The sequence below is a fragment of the Ictalurus furcatus genome, chromosome 12, assembly GCF_023375685.1.
Source record: "Ictalurus furcatus strain D&B chromosome 12, Billie_1.0, whole genome shotgun sequence".
Lineage (NCBI taxonomy): Eukaryota > Metazoa > Chordata > Actinopteri > Siluriformes > Ictaluridae > Ictalurus > Ictalurus furcatus.
Genome location: NC_071266.1, coordinates 16,820,341 through 16,841,627, shown reverse-complemented (window position 1 = coordinate 16,841,627; position 21,287 = coordinate 16,820,341). Strand labels below are relative to the sequence as shown.

Sequence of the window (21,287 nt, the reverse complement as noted above, 5' to 3'; positions counted from 1 at the left end):
CTTTGTTGCCAGATTGTGTGAATTGTAGTTTATGAATAAATTACCCATGTGTATAAGGATGGGCATCGTAACAGAGCTAGATGATTCATCTGACAGCGCTAGATGAATATCATGAAGCACAGTCATTTTTTCCCTCAAAAAATAGGTTGTGCTGAGTGCAAACATTGACTGCTGTTTACCAGTATATTTCAGTTGGTACCTTACATTTGCTACTTACTTACATTATTTTGATTAACATGAGGGAATAGCCAATGTCAGCTGGCTAACAAATGTGTTTCGATAAAATATCAAACTTTTCAAACTAGGTTAGTTTGGTGTCACTAGCCAAGTGGAGGCACAGCTAAGCTATCAGTGTATGGGTTTAGCTGCTACAGAGCCATGTAAAGTACATTATCTTTCCTTATGCTCTGCTCATATCATGTTCACATAACCTCGTATAGACATTTACACACCTTGTTTTCCTGCTCAGCATCAGAGGATGTTACTGTTTCAGTTTCAACCCCTTTTACTGCTATAAAATTTAAAACTCTATGTATATCCATTTTTCCTCACACAGACTGTGAGCTAGCATTTGGCAGAATTGAGAGCTTTCAGCCAATAAGACACGAGTGTTTCCATGTATTTTCCTGTAAACCCTGTCTGATTGGTCTCGCCTCCACTCACTGAAAATATAAAATTAAAACACCGCCGTCTTCTTTTACTTCTTTTACGTTCACTCACGTAGTGACAAACCGCTCCAAGTGGAGAATTATTCAGGGCTAAAGAAAAAAAATCTTCAGGGCAAAATGTGATTTTTTAAAAAAAAAAATGCGTTTTAATTAATATTGTTTTCTTAACAGGGTGCACGGTGGCTTAGTGGTTAGCACGTTCGCCTCACACCTCCAGGGTTGGGGGTTCGATTCCCACTGTGGCCCTGTGTGTGTGGAGTTTGCATGTTCTCCCTGTGCTGTGGGGGTTTCCTCTGGGTGCTCCGGTTTCCTCCCCCAGTCCAAAGACATGCATGGTAGGCTGATTGGCATGTTCAAACTGTCCATAGTGTGTGAATGTGAGTGTGCCCTGCAATGGATTGGCACCCTGTCCAGGGTGTACCCCGCCTTGTGCCCAATGTTCCCTGGGATAGGCTCCAGGTTTCTTATTGACATCAGTAACTGTAATCAAATGATGTACATTCTAATGTAATGCGTTACATTACTGCGTTATCAGACAAAGTCATTAGATTTCAGTAACGCGTTACTTTGTACTTTGTAACGCTCTTCCTGAAAGCACTGTTACTGTGTACTTTGTAACGCGTTACACCTCAGTTCAAAAGTTTAACCTGTCAGGGGTGAATATATTCAATCTGGCAACCTGGGTAGGAGACTCGTGAGCCAGTAGATAACAGAGCGCGTTATTAATTCAGATGCTGGTGAGAATACCTCATAAACAGAAAACTTTTTCCCGAAGAAGAGTAATTTTTCAGCTACTTTTTGAAACGGCTTTATTTATTTATTTATTTATTGTTTTATTTATTTATTTCGCCAGACCAGCGAGAGCTCACAGTGACACCACCACGACACCTAGATTTCTAGAACCATCACAGGTAACGTGAATTTATATCAGAAACAGCCATTTCGATACAAATACTGAAGTTCTGCTTTTACAATTCATTTACGCCGACACTAATGGGGTGCCTGATCATTTAAGCACTGAAATGTAGCACAGAACTTTGCACTATCCAAATGAAACATAATAACGAGACTTATTTTTGTCCTCAAACTCTAGTGAGAATAAATGTACTGAAACACGACACACAGCACAAGCGTGTGTCCTCAGGTCCAAAAAGTTGCAATAAAATATATATGTATATAATAATAATAATAATAATAAAAGATACAAGGCATTTTCCTGAACTTAAATGCGCTTTTCCACCGGGCGGTGCTGCACGAGTCGGTTCGTTAAGTTCCCCGTATATCATCGCCTTTTCCACCGCCACGCAACCCGTGCTGTACTCCCTGCTGCTCTCATGAATCATGTGAGTCGACTCAGAAGCTAGGAAGCTGACAAAACTATTTACTATAATAGGATTTTTTTTTTAAATACTGACGTCACGTTAGGTATTTTTTCTGTGGTTGAGTTAATAAATGTAGGCCTGCATTAAAAATTATTATTTTTTAAACATATAATAATGAAATTCCGATATCCAGTTTGGAAAAACCAAAGAAAATGCCCCCTCAAGTCAAATCAAAATGGCCGCTCACGGCATCAACAGTAAACAAAGTAGCACTTCTTACCTTTAAATGAATTATAGGCTATTCTGTTATCAATTACTCACCCTTGTGTCGTTCCAAACCCATAACACGTTCGTTCATCTTCAGAACACAAATGAAGACATTTTTAATGAAAGCTGGGAGATTTCTGTCCCTCCGTTTACAGTCCAGTAACCAAAACATTCAATCTCCAAAAAGTTCATAAAGGCATCGTAAAAGTAATCCATGTGACTCCAGTGGTTTAATTCCATCACTTCATTTTATGAAGCGATACGGACTCTAATTAAGTCTTTATTCACAAAATATCTCCGACGTGCGTTTGTTTGTGTTCCGAAGATGAAGGAAAGTCTTGGGGTTTGGAACGACGTGAGGGTGAGTAACTGATGGCAGAATTTTCATTTTTTCGTGAACTATCCCTTAAAGCTCAATCAACATACAGACATATTCGCTTCTTAAATCTACCTGAATAAGGCTGACTCTGTAGTTCGCTGTTTTGAGGACGACAATGTACATCACTTAGCAGAGTTAGAGGACTAGATTGATGCTTGTCAGAATTAGCCCTATTTGGAATGGATTATTTTATCACATAATATCACGTAATCACGTGATACGTTTATTACGTATCACGTAATAATTTTTTTCCAGGCAGAGTTGTATTTTTTACTAACGCAGATGTTTGCGTAACGCGGTTATATGATTGCGCGTCATTCACAAAATGACGTCCAAGCGGTCGAATAGGCGTTGGAGTACAGAAGAGATGCTGGCTGTTATTTCAGTTTGGAGTCAACCAAGTTTCCAGCAACAATTTGAAAATAGAAGTACACGATAATCGAGTACACAAGAAGCATCTATTTTCGTTTCACGACCCGGAAAGTGTTTAATATCTGTGGGAGGGTCACTGATACGTAGATAGCACGACTGAATATGACAAGTAGCAGCAGTCAAACATCTTTTTTTTCCCAATTTGAGGCAATGTCTGCATAGAAAATCATGGACATGTGCATCTGGATGGGACTGAAATGATCAGGAGACTGCTGAGTTTGGCTGAAAACAGTTGGTAATTAGGTGTTCAGTTTTCTCAGAGGAGGACGGAGAAAAAAAAACAACACCACACAGATATTGTAGATCCAGACGGAAATAGCTGTAAAATAGGAAATGACTCCAAGACCTTGTGTAACTTTAATCCCATCCAGACTGGGCTATAATGTAATTTAGGGTGAAAATACGTCCTCTTTTTCCTGGACATGTTTTTTTTTTTTTTCAGATTTCTAAATTTGAGAAAATGTCTGTGATTTGGCTTTAGTTTCATTATGATGTGCTTATGGTCTAATACTGCATCATGTGTACGCATATTTGCATCGCTTTAACTTTTCTCTGTAATTCCCGCCTTCTCGTACACCAACTGGTCGATTATAAAAGGCTAGCAGTAACTGCTGGCCAAATTCCTGCCTCTCAACTATTAACCTACTCTCAGCGAACACGCGAAGGTGAAGCACTGTTGTGTACGGCGTCAAACAGTTGCTTGACAATAGCAGCACATGACTGATGTCCTGAGTCGAAACAATGCCCACGGCCATATAAGGTCATTTTTAATTTCATGTTATCACATTGCTTCGTATGAAATGGCCATTCAAACGTGTACATGATGGCAGAAGGTACACTCATGGCATCTAATACTGTATTTTATTCCATGAACAGTCAAAGAATGTAGGTGAATTCTTTAAATGTGGGCAGAGTGAAATCAATCATTTTTATTTTATTTATGTATATTTATGTGACACCCCCTCCACCCCCAAGATAATTACAGTCATCTGCCATGTGCATGAAGTGAAGTGATGAGATATGGAGTAGAGTAAAGTGGAGTCAAAACAGAAGACGTGAACCATAAGTACATCTCAGTTTTTTATGTTCTATTGAAATTCCTGCTAATGAATACCAGCAAGCTAATGTTAGCATATTAGTATAGCCTAACGAGCTAGAACCAAAATGATCTACTAAACTGAAACGATCCCAGATGCACCACCTTTTGCCTATTTGACATAAAATGCGATTTTTTTTTTGATGGACTTTTATAATCTAAATATCATAACCCATCATTTTGAATGAAATGGTTTTTAAGGTAGATGTTACCTCTTTTTCCAAACAGAGAAAAACATTGGAGGGAAATGGTACATTTTACATGAAAAAATAATATAATATGTATATTCTCATATCCAGTTGTTTTCCAGTCCGTACGGGATTTCAAGTTTTTTTTGTGATTGTTGCGGCCAAAAATGCTTGATTTTGCTGCAGCTTTTTTCAAAATTTGCGATGCAGATGATTTAATTAGGAAATGATGTCCGGATGCCAAACAAATACACTTTGTTTTTGAGGTTTCCAGCTGAGGTCACCAAATCTGACCAGGGCGTGAGAGATGCATTGAAGCTCCTGCTCTGTGAGTAATAGTTTCTTATCCAAAAAACGCTGTTTAAAACCATGACCTCATGGAGAGACCGAGTTAAGAGGTTATCACCAGAGGAAACATGGGTTAGAAGGAACAGCAGAAGAGAACGGATTAAGCACTCCTTTCCGTTTGAATCATCACGCACTTCACTTATCATGCATCACGTGCTCTGCTTGTAACTTTTCGCTTATATTTGTCGCACTTGCTCCTTTTGTTCCGCTGTACACTTGGGTATGCATGTATGACAATAAAAATAGACTCGTTGTAACATGTCTGAGTACAAGCACTCTCGGTAGTGACCGTCTCTGTTCTGCCTCCAAACATTACTTAATAGACGCTCCCCAGCATTTGTAGAACTGTCCGTTCCTTTAACAGCTCTTGGATCGGACGGAAAAAAAACAAGGTCCATAAAATAGATAAATAGTAAATGGTAATGACTTGATAACTACTAAAATAAAGGCAAGAGAAACTCGCCGAAGGGAGCGACTGTACAAAAAAACCTCAAAAAACTGAATGGACAAAAACAGATTTGTACAGAACAGAGCATGGAAATCTCTTGCTAATAGTGTCCCTGAACTGTGTGTGTGTGTGTGTGTGTGTGTAAGTGTGTGTAAGTGTGTGTATGTGCAAGGCCAGCTGTGATAAAGCCATAAAAGGAAATGATAGTGAAGTAATGAGCCACTTGGGGGGTTTATTGGCATGGGGAGAGGAACTTTTAAGTGGGAGAGGCGTCAAAACATGTGGACAGCTTAGCAGCTGATCCTAATGCAGAACAGAACCGCAGCATCAGCATCTCCTGTGTTGAGACGTGCGTTTACAGTCACGTCTCTCAAAGTGTATGCCACATGCCGTTTGCTTCATCTCTTCAAACTACTTCCTTGGTTAAAGTGCACCTGTTATGGTTTTTCAAATATTACCTTTCATGTAGTGTTTTATAGAGCTGTTTGTGAACATAAAAAGTCTGCAAAGTTTCAAAAATCAAAGAGCACGACAAAAGAAGGAACTGATTCAGAACAGCTGAAACGAGTTGTTAGTAATTCCAGACTTTACTTCCTGTACTAACCTATGTAGGTTTGTAACAAAAAGCCCTGCCTCTGATCGTCATCGGCTGCTCGCTGACAGCGGTAGACCAATCACAACAGACTGGGACATCTGACCAATCAGAGCAGATTATGCTCTCTGAACGGAGGAGTTTAGAATGAATCCTATAGAATGGATCATTGAACGAGTCGTTTTGACACTGAAGAAAAAAGGTAATGCTGCAGTTTAAATTATGAGCACATCAAAGTGTGTTTTGACCTTGGATGCATGTAAATCTATTGTATGAGACCTTTAAAACAAAATTAGGCACGTTGGAAAAACATAATAGATGTGCTTTAAAAAAAATCGAATTGTTATCTCTTAATGAACAATACCTGCGTTAAGAACGAGAATGAAAATGAAGACTCTTCTTGACCTCTGTAAGCTAATAAATAAAGATCTTGAATTTTTATGAGGAAAAACAAAAAGATAAAGGTGCCCAATCGTGGATATTTGACTGATTTGGACTGCAGTGCTACAGTACTCAGGACCCCTAGTGTCCACCCTTTCCCTCCTTGTCACTGAATAAGAAAAGGAAGAAGGTAGAAGTATGCAGAGAGAGAAAGAGACAAAAGAGGAACGGGGGAGGGTGCGTTCACGGTCACGGAGTGAGTTATGGCAAAGGAGGTGACCGGGGGATGGACAGACTGTAGCAGAGGTGAAGAAAGCCAAAAAAAAAAAAAAAAAAACACCACAGCACAAGCCAGGAGGGTCTAGGGGCAGGAAGATGAGTGGTGAGTTTTCCTAGACTTTCTTACTCTGTCTTCAGTTTTATTTGTTCGTCAGAACAAAGGAAATGCTAATAGACCTGAGAATACAGAGATCTTAATTGTAGAGAGGTTTACCGCAAAGCACAACTGCCTTCAGCCTATAGTTTATAGCTATTTGTATTTATACCAAGCGCCTGCAGTAGTGGTGTGATTGGATATGGTCATGAGGATACACTGTAATAAATATAGTTATGTTATAGAATAGTGTAGAACAGTGTAGTGTTAAGGTTATACTGTTAAATCCTGTTATGCTTATATATATATATATGCAAAAATTTGTAGACACTTGTCTGAAATGTTTCTCATGAGCTTAAAAACCTTTTGATCTGAAGGTGTATGATTCAATGTTTGAAATCGATGTTGTAAACAAAAATATAATTGTGCCAACATATTCATTTCTTTCATTAGAAAACTAACATTTTATTTACAAAAACATATTTTTTTAGACGGACGACTTGGAGCGAAATATTCCGAAAAGCATCCAGTAAGTGTCCAGTGTAGGTGGGAGCTCCTTTAATACTGTTTAAAAATCTCAGGGGGATTCCTCAAGAAATCAGTTGAGAAAATGCAGAGAATACATTTATGGAAATTCTAGGCAAGTAGGGTGTCTACTTTGACGATGATAAAATACTCAATTATTTTATGATTTTTTTTTATCACAGCACAATTCCCATAGTTCCCATTTGTGTTATTCCAGAGTTTTGATGACTTTATTATTAATCTAAAATGTGTGAAAAAATTTTATAAAGAATGAGTGTGTGTAAACTTTTGACTGGTAGGGTATATATATATATATATATATATATATATATATATATATATATATATATATATATATATATATATATATATATACACACACATATATATAGTGACCCTCAAATGTGCTACAAGACTATAAACTCATATGTAGTTTAAACAAGCTTCCCACCAAAGATTTTACTTCTCCAAAGATGCTGCAGAGTTATACGTTAGTTACAGACTGACGTATACACTCAGCGGGGTCCGTGCTGAGTAGTCCATACAGGAATTCACAGATTTTTTTGTGTGTGATTTTGCTGTGGCTTTTTACCAAATTTTTTGTGGAAAACGAGTTGAATTGGTGAAATTGCAATTCCACTGAATCGTTTTGTCTTTTGCAGTGATGTTTGTTCATAAAAGAGACTTTTTACTGTACTGATGTTCGACGCATGTGAATCAATGAGGGCTTTGGCTGAATGAGCGTTGTGCTGACGTCACATGACATGTCTTGTGCTCTTCCAGATATTGCAGTGTTTCCTTGGTTTTGCGTTAATTTCTGCGATCACAAAATCCTGGAGGGACTGTTTAATAGCTTGCTAAATGCTTGTTTATTACCCACAGATCTTTCAACCATGCACGTCAAGAGCTTCAGTTAATGTTCATATCAAACATTAGAATGGTGTGATCTCAGTGACGTTTGGCTGTGGAATGCTTTTTGGGCTGGTTTGAGTTTTTCCAGAAACTGCTGATCTCCTGGGATTTTCACACACAACAGTGTATAGAGTTTATACAGAACGGTTCAGGGGAAAAAAACCATCCAGTGAGCGTCAGTTCTGTTCTATGTTGATGAGAGAGGGTCAGAGGAGAATGACCAGACTGGTTTGGAAGGCTACAGTAATTCAAATAAGCACTCTTTACAACCGCGGTGAGCAGAAAAGAAAGCATCTCCAAACACAAACACACAACACATCAAAACTTGAAAACAGCTGAAGATCACATCGGGGTCAGGAATCTGAAGCTACTGCAGGTGCAGGATAGTTGAAGATTTGAAACAGTCCAGGTGATGTTTTTCTAATTTTCCGCTGTTGGCTTTTTATGCTAATGCAGCAGTCAGACCCAGTGCGAATATAATTCACCCAGAGGAAAAGGCAATATAGTGAAGGGGAAAGGATATGGGACATGAAATATGGTTAGTTTTGCATCATGCCAACTTGTTGTAAACATTTTGACTTGTGTATTCACTGGCCTCAGATTTGTGAGCCAATAGAAAGCAAGTGGGCAGGGCTATGGTCTGGTTGGTAAAGAAAATTGAGGAGCTATTAATTAAGTGAATTAGGTAGCAGTTACAACTTTTACTTGAGTGTTTTTTTTTTGTTGTTGTTGTTTTTTGTTTTTTTTTTACTGTTGCTTGGCTGAAGAAAAATCACATCCACTGACATACACCAAGGTCTTTGTGGTAAAATTCAGATTTTTCTATCTGCCTGCTCAAATTTACATGCTGGTAAAAAAAAAAAAAAAGAGTGTGAAATGAATCCCGGGTTTGTGAGCTGCAGTTAAACATGAAGCCTTCATTAAGAACATATTCATCCGACTCTGGGTTTTTCTTTTTTTTCATGCTAATCTGGTTTCTAAGGAGACGAGCGTAGCGAGTCATGAATCGAGCTTTAATGTCCTCATGATGCACCTGCAGGCTTCACTGACCCGGAACACACACATGCACGTCTTACAGTTTGCTGTGACACATCATCGCCTCCATTGAGTGTTTGCACTTTGGGAGAGGGACAGTGGAGTACGTGTTAGGTCAGAATTATGATGGATGGATTGTGAATGAAGGGAGGGAAAGCATTAAGAAAGGAGGAGGAAAAAACAGGAATAAGTAGTTAAAGAAAGGGAAGCAGCTTGGTAAGTTGTTTTCTTTTGCCCTATCTTGATACATTAATGTAGAACAGCAGTTTTAGAGTAAGGCCGAGGCCGTGTTTAACATACAGACGCAGGACCTGTTTTGTTTCCGTCGCTGTAGAACAGATACTGGGTGGAAATCTGAGCTTTTTTGTTTGGAACTCATCTGAGATTTTAGGAATTTTCAGAGGGAGGGAGATACAGAGAGAGAGACACAGGAAGCACAGGAAAGGAAGACAGAGCAAATGTTTCAGGAAGGAATGAGGAGAGGGTTTTTTGGATTTTGGGAGGGAGTAAAAGAAAAGCAGGAGGGGGAAAGAGGTGAAGAGAGAGAAAGAGAGAGAGGCAGGGAGAGTTAGGGTTAAGGATAGTGAGTGTGTGAGGAAGAGTTTGGGCGTGTTGAGAGGAGAAGCATGCTGGCTGCCTTCACAGTGAGGTAACATGATTACATTATCATGACATACTGTAGTATTTAGACAGGATTTAGATGTAACAACACAGTTATGCAGATATAAGTTTGATTTCACTTCAAATGTTTGAGGCCCAAACCCATGTTTTACGCCATTTCGGATTATCAGTGTCCGTTTTTTATTTGATTACGCAACTCATGTAAAAGAGAATGTTTGACTTTATATTGTTCCACTTAACTGATTAGCTGAATGATTGATTTAAGCATTTAAGTATTAAACCTAACAAATCTTGATTAAGGCAAATTGATTTATATTTCACAGTAAACGTCACTCAAAGATTTCAATTGTTAATGAGGACTAAAAATCAATTTTGGGCTCAGATTGTAGTTTTGGTTTGTTGGGAAGCTTTTGTAATCTATAGCACTCCTTTTGTGCCTTTATCTCTACTTTTTCCTCTATCTGTATTCTCTCTCTAGGCGTGTGGGGGGGGGGGGGTGTGTGTGTGGGGGAGGGGGGGTAATAACAGGTTTATTTCCGGTGTGTTTGCTGACTGATTAAGTGGTGTGCTTTTTGCAAGTTTGCATGCACACGTGTCCATACTCACATGCTTATTACTGCACTACTCTTCAAATAATAGCTTTGATGCAGCTATATATATACATGTGTGTGTGGTGGGGAGGGGAAGCGTTGTGCTGAATGGATGTAGACAGGACGTATGTTGATGATATGTGGCACATGGAAAGGACAAATGAGTTTATTTTGACTTTTATATGATAGCAACGGACATGAAGAGAACGAGCTTATGTACGTTTGTAGTTTGTTTATCTTTGTTTGTTGGTTTCGGTGTTTACTTTAAAAAGTACCTTTAAGGTCTAAAATGTACTCAGTCTAATTCAATAAAATTCATATTTAGTTGTGAGCTCGTAGCATAATATCACACTGGACTGTGTCTTGAGGCTGCCAAGCATTTTTTAGAGGGATTTCATAATGGCTTTTAAATCAAGTTTACCACTATAATACTCTAACCAATCCACTTATTAATCACGCATTCATATCTTCAAGCATATTATTATTAGTATTATTATTATTATTATTATTAATAATAATAATGGAGTCCGTACACTATGCAGTCCATACAGGATTTCGCTGAGATTTTTTTTTTTCGATTGTTGCGGCAAAAAATCTGTCCCTCTAGGATTTCATGATGTTGCGATCGCGTGAATGAAGGCAAAATCACACAAACTCTACAATATTTGGAGGAGCTTGCAATTGTTCAAAATTACAGCAGATTTTCCAGAGATTTGGGCCAAGACGCGTCATGTGACGTCATCACGACTCTTCGATTCATGTGCGTCGAACACGAGTACAGCTAAAAGGTCTCGTTTACCAACAAACATCATTGCGAAAGAGCACGCAAAACTGTTTCATGCAATTGAATTTTTGCCAATTCAAAAAAATTTGGCCGCAATAATCACAAAAAGAGCACAGCGAAATCCTGTATGGGCTGAAAAATGCTTGATTTTGCTGTGGCTTTTTTCAAAATGTTTTTTTTCAAAAAGAGTTTTTTGTGCTTTTTTTTGCAGAGATCTATTTGAATTAGCGAACTTGCAATTGCACGGAATTGTTTTGGATGGTCTTTCGCAGTGATGTTTGTTGGTAAATGAGACCCTTTAGCTGTACTCATGGTCGATGCTCGTGAATCGAAGAGGACTTTGGCTGAATTCGCTTCGCGATGACGTCACATGACGCGTCTTGGCCCAAATCTGCGGAAATTCCGCGGTAACGTTGCAAAAAAAAAAAAAAATTGCAAGCTCCTCAGAATATTGCAGAGTTTGCTTGATTTTTTCATAAATTTCTGCGATCGCAAAATCCTGGAGGGACTGATAATGAAACAAGGACTGTGAAAAATAAAGACCTGCTATTAGGATAAATCATTTTATCATTTTATTCACAGCGCTGTTGAATTCTCAAATCCGACTGGTCAAAAAGCAGCTCTGACATTTCCAGCTGTATATTAAATCACACGTTTTGAAAACGTGTCGTTGTTGATATGCTGAAGCTCTCTTGATGAGTAAGCAGATGTTTATTTAGCATTTCTTCAGTGTCTTCAGTATCCTGACATGTTAGAGTCTTCAGGACAGAAGACGTTGCACCTTGCCACTTCTTGTTAACATGAGAAACTGGGTTTTTTGTTGTTGTTGTTGTTTTAATAACGTCAACAGAGAGAGAGAGATAGTGAGTGAGGCTGGTGAGTGACTGTTTATAGCTATGACACAAATGATAACAGGAATTAAATTGTTTTACAATAGTAAGTGTAACAATAAATGGGTAATACATATGACCTGCAGTTCTTTAACGATTAAAAAGTAACAGTTATTGGAGAACTGCCGTGTTAAAAGAGGAATAAAACTTTGGGACGTGCTGTCATCGGAAAAGAGTCAGCTTCAGGGTGGTGAGGCATGACACCATCTTGCCATTGATTTATTTGCTCTAACGGCATGATCCATCGTGTTCAACTGTGACAGCATGCTAGCGTATGACAGCTCTATGTATTTAATGATTCTCAGACACTTCTGTATTGACACAACAGAATCAAACAGTTGACCTGATCTTATGATTACTGTAGGATCTTCGAAAAGAAAGATGATTGGTTGATTATGGATAGAAATGCTCAAGTGTGCTTATTTGTCACTCAGGCTATGTTAAGAAGGGGTTTATGGCTGCCTTTTGATAAGGAAACCTTTAAAATAGCACTGAGTTGAAATTAGGTTTCAGGTTATCACTGGCATAAAAAATCAGCTGTGTATTTTATTTAAGACTTGAGGAAGCCATTGCAGGAAGAACTGACTGGGATTTCAATTCAATATTTTATTAACCTGCAGGGAGCAAGAGCTAGTGGAATGGTCACATCAGTGTGGGAGCTGTAGGAGGAGCTCAGAAGACGCTGTCTAATGGGTCCTGAAGAGCAGCCCCACCTGAAAGACACGGTATGAAGTGTGTGTGTGTGTGTGTGTGTGTGTGAGAGAGAGTGTGTGTGAGTCCCAGTCCTGTTGCATGGCCTCATTGTAGCTCATAAGTTTTATTGCTCATGAATAGTGTTCATGTTCTGTTCACTAATTTATTACTTTATGGTAATAACAGTTTGAATTATTTATTTTGATTTTATAATAATACAACTGTATACTATCCAATATACAGTTTGTGCACCCCTGACCATCACACCCATATGTGCTTGTTGAACATCCCATTCCAGATTTATTCCCCTCTTTGCTGTTATAATAAGCTCCACTCTTCTGGGAAGGATTTCCACTAGATTTTGGAGCGTGGCTGTGGGGATTTGTGTTCATTCAGCTACAAGAGTATTAGTGAGGTCAGGCACTGATTTCGGGTGAGAAGGTGTTCAGTGGGGTTGAGGACAGGGCTCTGTGCAGGACATGAACCATATCTTCATGGCGCTCACTTTGTGTACCTGAGCATTGTCATGCTGGAACAGGTTTGGGCCTCTTAGTTCCAGTGAAGGGAAGTTGTAATTCTACAGCATTCAGAGACTTTCTATACAACTCTGTGCTTCCAACGTTCAAACCTTTGGCCTTATAGAGTATATGCACATCAGTCATTAACAGGATAATAAATATTTTACTACAGCATTCATTTGCGTTCTTGCACTGGCTTTGTAAAGTGCAATTGTCTATACTGACCATCAGATCATTAGAAACATGTACCACTGTATATGTTCATGTAAGGTTTGTTACTCCTAGTGATAGTTTCACAACGGGCCTTCTTTTTGCCATTTGCAGCTCCGTTTGAATTTTGGCAGGCTCCGTACGCGACCCGGAGGAAGTAAAATAGAAAACGGGGTAATTGCTATTGCTATTTCGATATGACAGGGTCATAACTCGTAAAGCATGGGAAATGCAATTGCAAATGGACTTTGAGTTTCTGTGAAATCCATTTGGCAGACACTGTACCTTCTTATAAGCGAGAATGCAAACAGTAATACATGATTTGCATTTGCCTCATGTCATCGCATTTATGCGTCCACAATTTGCGATTTGCAGTTACTTTTGAAAATTGTCCGCAAAATACTTCCACAGTAAACGCTAGTACAAACGATTTAAGCGTAAATCTGTGTGAATCTATCTTGGTAAACAAGGCCCCATGTTTGTATTTTAACCAATGCCAGAGCACTGGACATATTTTGTAGTGTAGTGTTTGTGGTGGTGTTAACTAGGAACCATGCCTATGTTCTGGTCGGTGGCATGAGAGTTGAACACTCTGTCTGTGAGCTACAGGGAAGGCCAAGCAGGCCTGGGCATAGCAGAGTGCAGGCAGGCAGGCAGGCAGGAAGTGTGAGACGTGGCACTGGGGCACAGGGGAAAAGCAAGGTTACCCAAGGAATAGACACCAGGAAACAAAGAGCTGCGCATTACCGTAAAAGAAGCCTTATCATTGCTACTGCGGCGGTAGCCGAACAATCTCCACCTAGTGACTGGTGAACCAGGGGTTTTTCTGTGCTGCAGATTGATGAACAGATGACGAGCAAGTGCATTCAATGATTCAATCAGGGAGAGGCACAAAGTAGAGCACCACGCCCAGGCACACACACAACTGAAAGAGAAGGAGAGACAAACACTGGAGACACGAGGAACAGGGGAAAATAGAAAAACATTGGGAATCAAACAGGGGCCTTGGCCTGGACCATGACACATATCAACCATACTCTGCATGGTACAGGTGCCCTTTGTAAAAAGACCACAGGAGTGTGTTGGAGCAGTGCCAAAATAAAAATCTTCTCCACCCCGCCTGCATCTCCTACCATGTTTTAAGGGAATAAACACACAGAAAACCAGATGCATGTTTAGGAACCTGATGGCATGTGTGTGTGTAAGGCTCACAAGAAGGTCTTTACAATTTAATGGTTGAGTACAAATAAAATATACTACAAATACAGCAGAGCAGCCAGCTGGTTTCTGTAATGAGTAAATGTGGGAAGCAAGACGCACATCTCAAAATGTTTATAATGGCTGATCCAGCATTTGTTATCACTGGCAGTCAATACCTTAAACATTAGCACAGGCTAGGGTTGTTACTTGAAGCATCGAACACTGAAACTCAAACTAGGAAACAAGAAACTAAGCTTAAAGGGGGGGCAGAGACAGGACCAAAAGAGAAAACCTAGACATAGTCACTTAGCGTTTGTTGCCTTGGGAACTACAGTGTGTAAGGTGGAAACCATGACAGCACAACTCATGATAGTGATAGTGTCCTAGACCCCTGGATGTAATGTCTTTAGAAGAATGGCTGAAGACATATGGTTGTCCCTGGTGAAGCAATACTGGATAAATTTGACTATTAAAATCCATACAGTCATTAGAAACAGGAACAGAAGCATACAAACCAAGGAAAAAACTGTAGTTAGGCTGGTCAGGGCTCAGAGGTTTTCAGAGGTTCAGACAACCAGCAAGTCAGACTGACCGGCACAAGTGTATGGAGAGTCAGGAGACAAGGTTGCCAGCTGCTTAATGTAGTTTGTAGTTGTTTGGGAGTTCGAGAACAACCTCTTCACTTGCTTCTGAGAAAAGCCAGAGCTTTTCCCCATAGGCTGTTGGCATGACATCCTCGGTGACAGCAGGAAGTGGTGTGATGGCTTTGGCCTCAGCAGTAGCGGCCTAGACGGTGATGGTAGTGGTGTGATGGCATCCTTCACACCAGGAAGAGTGACATCTTTAGTACCATCCTCAACAATGTCATTGAAGGCAGAGCGACAACGTCCTTAACGTTGTCTTCGGTGCAGACCTTACGTTGAATTGGAGGGGTCTCAAATGGGAGAGCAGAGGCTTATGTTTGCTCTCTTCATCCTGTCTTCTTTTCACTATAGAAGCCTGGGCTCTACTGACCATCCGTAATAGTTTTGGATACTATATATTCAGCCACCACCTGCACCCAAGATTTCTTGTGGAGGCATCTTGCTAAGTAAAGGGAGCACTTGTTTCAGGAGGTTGGAGATCTCTGTTGTGGTAGCCCTCTTGGGTTTCCATGGATGAACAAGCACCTTTTGTCAAATGTCATAGCATGAATTTGTCTCCTTCAAACTCGTCTGGCTTGGGTTTGGAAAGAGAACTGAAGTATAATTGGCATTGTATGAGTTCATCAGGGGAATATTCAGTGCTGTCATATGTGATTCAGAGATTCAGAGGTCATGACTGTTATTTGGAAGACACGACTGTGGAAAGACTATGGAGTTGAATGATGGTGCGAGAGAGAGAGAGAGAGAGAGAGAGGATGACTTACTGAAAACCCATTTGGGGATGCAAACACTTCTTGCAGTTTCCTTCTGTGGCACAACAACTTTTTGCGTGCTGGAAGACTCTTGATATTTATTATTACTCATCATTACTCATCATGGGGTTTACATCTTGTTGAGATAGTGTAAACCTTCCTTTCTTCTGTAACATGCATCTGTGGGAGTCAGGATGCGAGTGCAAAATCTCAACATTTTTTTATTACGGTTGATCCAGTATTGGTTATCATTGTACATTGTGAGGGTCATTACATAGGTAATACATAGATTATTATAGATAATAATAATAATACATAGAGTTATTAAAGATATACAGTATGTAAACCCTTCAACATTACAGTGCTGTGAAAAAGTATTTAGCCCCATCCTTATTCCTTCTGTTTTTGTGTTTATCTCATACTAAATTGTTTCATAAATTAAAGCAAAGTCAAAGATAAAACAAAGGCAACCTGAGTAAACACAAAATACAGTTTTTAAATGATAATGTTATTTATTGAAAAAAATTTATCCAATACCAACTGGGCCTGTGTGAAAATGTATTTGCCCCCGTAGTTACTAATTCCCTAAATCTATGAAACTACATTCATAATAGGATTCAGCTGGACTAGACACAACCAGGCCTGATTACTGCAAACCCTGTTCAATCAAATCAACACTTAAATAGAACTTTTTCAACAGCATGAAGTTGGTTAAAAAGTCTTACCCAGTAACACACTATGCCAAAACTGAAAGAAATTCCAGAAATGATGAGGAAGAAAGTGATTGAAATGCGTCAGTCTGGGAAGGGTTGCAAAGCTACTTCAAAGGCTCTGAGACTCCAAAGAACCAGAGTGAGAGCCATTATCTCCAAATGGAAAAACTCATCACAGTAGTGAACCTTCCCAGAAGTAGCCGACCTTCCAAAATTCCTCCAAGAGCACAGCAACTACTCATCCAGATAGTCACAAAAGAGCCATGGACAACATCAAAGGACCTACAGGCCTCTGTTACATCAATAAAGGTCACTGTTCATGACTCCACTATCAGAAAGACATTGGGCATAAATGGCATCCGAGGAAGATTGGCGAGGTGAAAACCACTGCTAAGCCAGAAGAACATTAAAGCTCGTCTGAATTTTGCCAAAACACACCTTAATGATCCTCAAACCTTTTGGGAGAATGTTCTGTGGATTGATGAGTTGAAAGTGGAACTGTTTGGAAGACATGGGTCCTGTTACAGCTGGCATAAACCAAACACAGAATTTCACAAAAAGAATATCATACCTGCGGTCAAGCATGGTGGTGGAAGTGTGATGGTGTGGGGATGCTGTGCTTTGGAAACATGAATTCTGCTCTCTACCAGAAAATCTTAAAGGATTTTTGAATAGTTAAAAAAGCCAAATTAAAGTTTTGGAGTGACCTAATCAAAGTCCTGACTTTAACCAATTGAGATGCTGTGGCAGAACCTTAAACAGGCAGTTCATGCTTGAAAACCCTCCAATTTGGTGAACTAAAGCATCTCTGCTGAGAAGAGTGGGCCAAAATTCCACCACAGCGTTGTGAAAGACTGATCTCCTGTTATCGGAAGCGTTTGGTTGCAGTTATTGCTGCTAAAGGTGACAGAATCGGATTTTAAGTTTAAGGGGGCAATTAGTTTTTCACATGGGTGATAGGTGTTCGATTGCATCAATAATAATAATAATAATAATAATAATAATAATAATAATAATAATAATAATAATAATAATAATAATAATAATAATAATAATAATAAAAAGGGTGCACGGTGGCTTAGTGGTTAGCACGTTCGCCTCACACCTCCAGGGTCCGGGGTTTGATTCCCGCTGGGGCCGTGTGTGTGCAGAGTTTGCATGTTCTCACCGTGCTGCGGGGGTTTTTCCTCCCCCAGTCCAAAGACATGCATGGTAGGCTGATTGGTGTATCTAAATTGTCCATAGTGTATGAATGGGTGTGTGAGTGTGTATGTGAGTGTGCCCTGCGATGGACTGGCACCCTGTCCAGGGTGTACCCCGCCTTGTGCCCGATGTTCCCTGGGATAGGCTCCAGGTTCCCCCGCGAAGAAGGAGTAAGTGGTAGAAGATGGATGGATAATAATAACTGTATTGTGTGTCTACTCTTCGTTTGAAGATCTAAAACAATTTAGTATGAGATATACACAAAAACAGAAGAAATCAGATCAGCAGATCCTTTTTCATGGTACTGTATATTAACATAACATGTTATTGTCATAACAAGAAGCATAAAACACTCAGACCTGGAGACAAGAAGGACACGCACACACACACACACACACACAAACACAAAGACGAGATCAAGGTTGGAGACGAGACTTTCCTGTCTCAATAATTGTTTTTAAAAAATATATATATGTTTAACAGAAAATCCTATGCACTGTAGCTTTAACTCTTTTTTTTAATCAGAGGCCAAAAAATGGAGTTTCCACCTGTTTTGGGGGTGCCCATGTTCAGTATTGAATTTCTTTGTGATGTCACAGTCCACTGTAGTGGTTAATGGCTGATATGAAAGTAAACACTCAGGGTATTTCTTTTTCCCCCTAGCCTACTTGGTTTAAATGTTATAATTTCATTGTGGCAGTTGTATACAGTGTTTTACTAACAAAAAAGCTTTAGCGGCGCTGTGCGTTTAATCTCTGCACCAGTGCTGTTGTGGAGACGTGGGACTTATTTGCCAAGCAGGGGGCTCACACTCCTCAACTGTCCCATCGCCTTGCTCACCAGCAGCTAAACACAGACTCACGATACTCTACACACAGAAACCCAACAGTGTCCTGACTAATCTTATACCTGAATTGCAGTGATAATATAATTTATTTGTTCATACTAATTGAAAATGTCTGATAAATACATTTATATTCCTCTGGCACCAGTGCACTGATTACCAAGAATTACCAAGAATTACCAAGAATTGGAGTTATTATTGTCTTTATTCATTCACATTGAACTTCATCATTTCGAGTATCTTCAATTTTTTTTGTTACTTGTAGTATTTTCACTTGAAACTGTCTTGCTCTTAAAGAACTTATTTGAATGTTTATTTTTATGTGTACTTGAGCGAATATTTTATTACAGAAACTATACTTTTTACTTGAGTAGTGTTTGAATGCCCTACCCATCTCTATTCACGAGTTGCCACACTACTAATAAAAATCATTTATAGTATCGCTCCACTTATAGAAAAGGTGTAAAATGGGCTATATTGAACCTTATAGAATGTAATTGTTATTTTATAGTTTCCTGTTCCTCTGTCTCTGTCTAGATGTCAAACACTCCTCTTTCCTCGCCTCATCCCCACGGCTGCTCTCCTGCTCCTTCTGCTCCTCTCCCCTCTCCACCCATCTCTCCAGCGAGGACAGGGGTCGTGACCTTTCGCTCTCCTGCCATACGCCACCTTGCCCACCTCGATGCCTGGAGGAGGCACAGCTGGGAGCCGGGTGCAGCCTTGCGGGGAAACCCAGCCAGCGACACACGCAGGTATACACACACTCACATACATTATGTGTAAGTGTGTACTTTTAGTATTCAGCTGTGTTGGTGTCTGCGTTGATTGGATTGATGTTGACAGGATTGCCCTCTTTACTTGCTGTATTCAAGAGCTTATATCTACTATATCATCCATATTCTCTCTCTCTCTCTGTTCTCTTGTACTGCCAGTGTCAGTTTGGAAGATCTGGACATGGAGGAGATGGCATTGGTACTGGGTGGTGCTCTGGGCTGCCACAGAGCTCGAGACACGCGCAGGTCCGTCACTTGTGAGGGCTCTTTGTCCTCTCTTACTGAGGAGGAAGCTGGGATTGAGACACAATCACAGCTGTGCTCAACACTGGAGGTGTGTATGTGAATGCTGTATGCTGTTTACACTCTAGTCTTTTGATCAGAGACACAAAGGCCAAAGTCACTGTACACAACAGAATAGTAGTTCAAGCAGGGATTCCCAAAACTAAGGTCAGCTGGATGTGACAGCGGAAAGAGATGCACCCTTTCAAACACGCCTCTTAACTTAAAAAAAAAAAAAAAAAAAAAACTGTGTCAAGAAATGCATGCTTATGCTCACCCTTCCCACTAGACTGGTAAGTCAGTGCAAGGAATATTCCTTTGGTTTCTAATGGCTTACTTTATGCATTCAGTACGTATGTTACTCACAAAATAAAATGATGAAATGTTATAGTAATCCTATACTATAAATCTGGAATGTACAGTCGTTAAAGCTTGAGGGTGTCAGAAATTTCATAATGTCCATTTGGGGCTATTTGCCCAAAATGTCTGTGAATCCCTGGTTTAAGGATTTAATTAGTTGTTATTTTAGCCATTATTCTATTATTAGCTACATTTAATAGTCACAGAATGATGCATTTGAGAAGAATAAATTGAATGTATTATTATTAAATCATCCTGAAATGATCCCTTTTCCTCTTATACCACAGCAGTTTACCAAGGAGTAATTATATATATTTTTTTAATCATTTTTTAAATGATAAGAATAACACTTTTTATCCATTTTATAGTTTTGCCATAACAACACATCATTTTCAATCCATTTATTATTAGGCGTGCTAGTCCCTGTGAATTAACTGTCACTATAGAAATGAAAATTGATTACAACGAGCAGATTAATATAAACCTGTACCATGTCTTGTGGAAATTGTGAAAATGAATCACCAATCAGATTTCAGAATTCACTGCTGCTGTGGTATAATGTTAATAACATGCACTGTAAATTTAGGAGCAGGCGAGTCAGATGTATAGCTGCAGTGTCTCAGCTCCAAGCCTCTGTGTGGTGAGACGTACTGCCAAATCTTCTGCTCCTCGTCCTCGCTCATACTGCTATGGTAAGGAAACAGTGTGTGTGTGTTTGTGTGTGTGTGTGTGTGTGTGTATGTAAGCTCTATAACAGATCCTTTTTTTTCCTCTTCTCCTGAACTGCATTTTGACCTTTCGAACATTTCCCACAAGCATTTCATCACTCCCAAAAGGTCCTTTCAACTATCTGTGGAACCAGATGCTCTCTGTGTCGAACTGAGAGCCGACAAATGTGCCTAGCTTTTGTTTTTCAAATGATGCTTGTTAAAGTGAGACTGGTAAAAAGGGAAGATGCAAAATTCACAGTAATTTTGAAACTCTGAGTCTATTTTCTATATTACACAATACATTTATTTTGTTCCCAGATAATAATGCAGAAAATGCCCTGTACTACCAAGGTGGAGGTTCAACTCAAAGGTATGTAAACTGAGTTTTGAAAAGCTTTATTTATATTACCATTCATGTTAGTTATCTTCCCAAGCTAAATATTAGTATTAGTTAAATTTTAGTATTAAAAATGTTACTATTTTTATTTTCAGAAAGTAGAGATAGTAGTATTAGTAGGAAAAGTAGAGGTAGTA

At 39.4% G+C, this 21,287-nt stretch overlaps 1 protein-coding gene across 2 annotated transcripts; it reads left to right on the top strand.

Moving 5' to 3' along the window:
• The first annotated feature begins 1,328 nt into the window (after positions 1–1,328).
• LOC128616062 (uncharacterized) lies at positions 1,329–21,059 on the top strand. 2 transcript variants are annotated; one of them, XM_053638548.1, is made up of 4 exons: positions 1,329–1,579; positions 19,166–19,380; positions 19,561–19,735; positions 20,630–21,059. In XM_053638548.1, exons 1-4 carry the CDS (start codon positions 1,400–1,402, stop codon positions 20,786–20,788), a joined length of 729 nt encoding a protein of 242 aa, XP_053494523.1. In that variant the 5' UTR covers positions 1,329–1,399; the 3' UTR covers positions 20,789–21,059. The 2 variants fall into 2 exon arrangements, with proteins under 2 accessions (XP_053494523.1, XP_053494524.1); XM_053638549.1 differs by lacking the exon at positions 20,630–21,059 and having other exon boundaries at positions 19,561–20,623.
• The last annotated feature ends 228 nt before the right edge of the window (positions 21,060–21,287 follow it).

Coding starts and splice junctions, on each gene's coding strand:
- LOC128616062 (XM_053638548.1), top strand. CDS start 1,400: ATGCTGGTGAGAATACCTCATAAACAGAAAACTTTTTCCCGAAGAAGA. Junction 1,580..19,165: donor GATTTCTAGAACCATCACAG/GTAACGTGAATT, acceptor GTCTCTGTCTAG/ATGTCAAACACTCCTCTTTC. Junction 19,736..20,629: donor AGCTGTGCTCAACACTGGAG/GTGTGTATGTGA, acceptor CTGTAAATTTAG/GAGCAGGCGAGTCAGATGTA.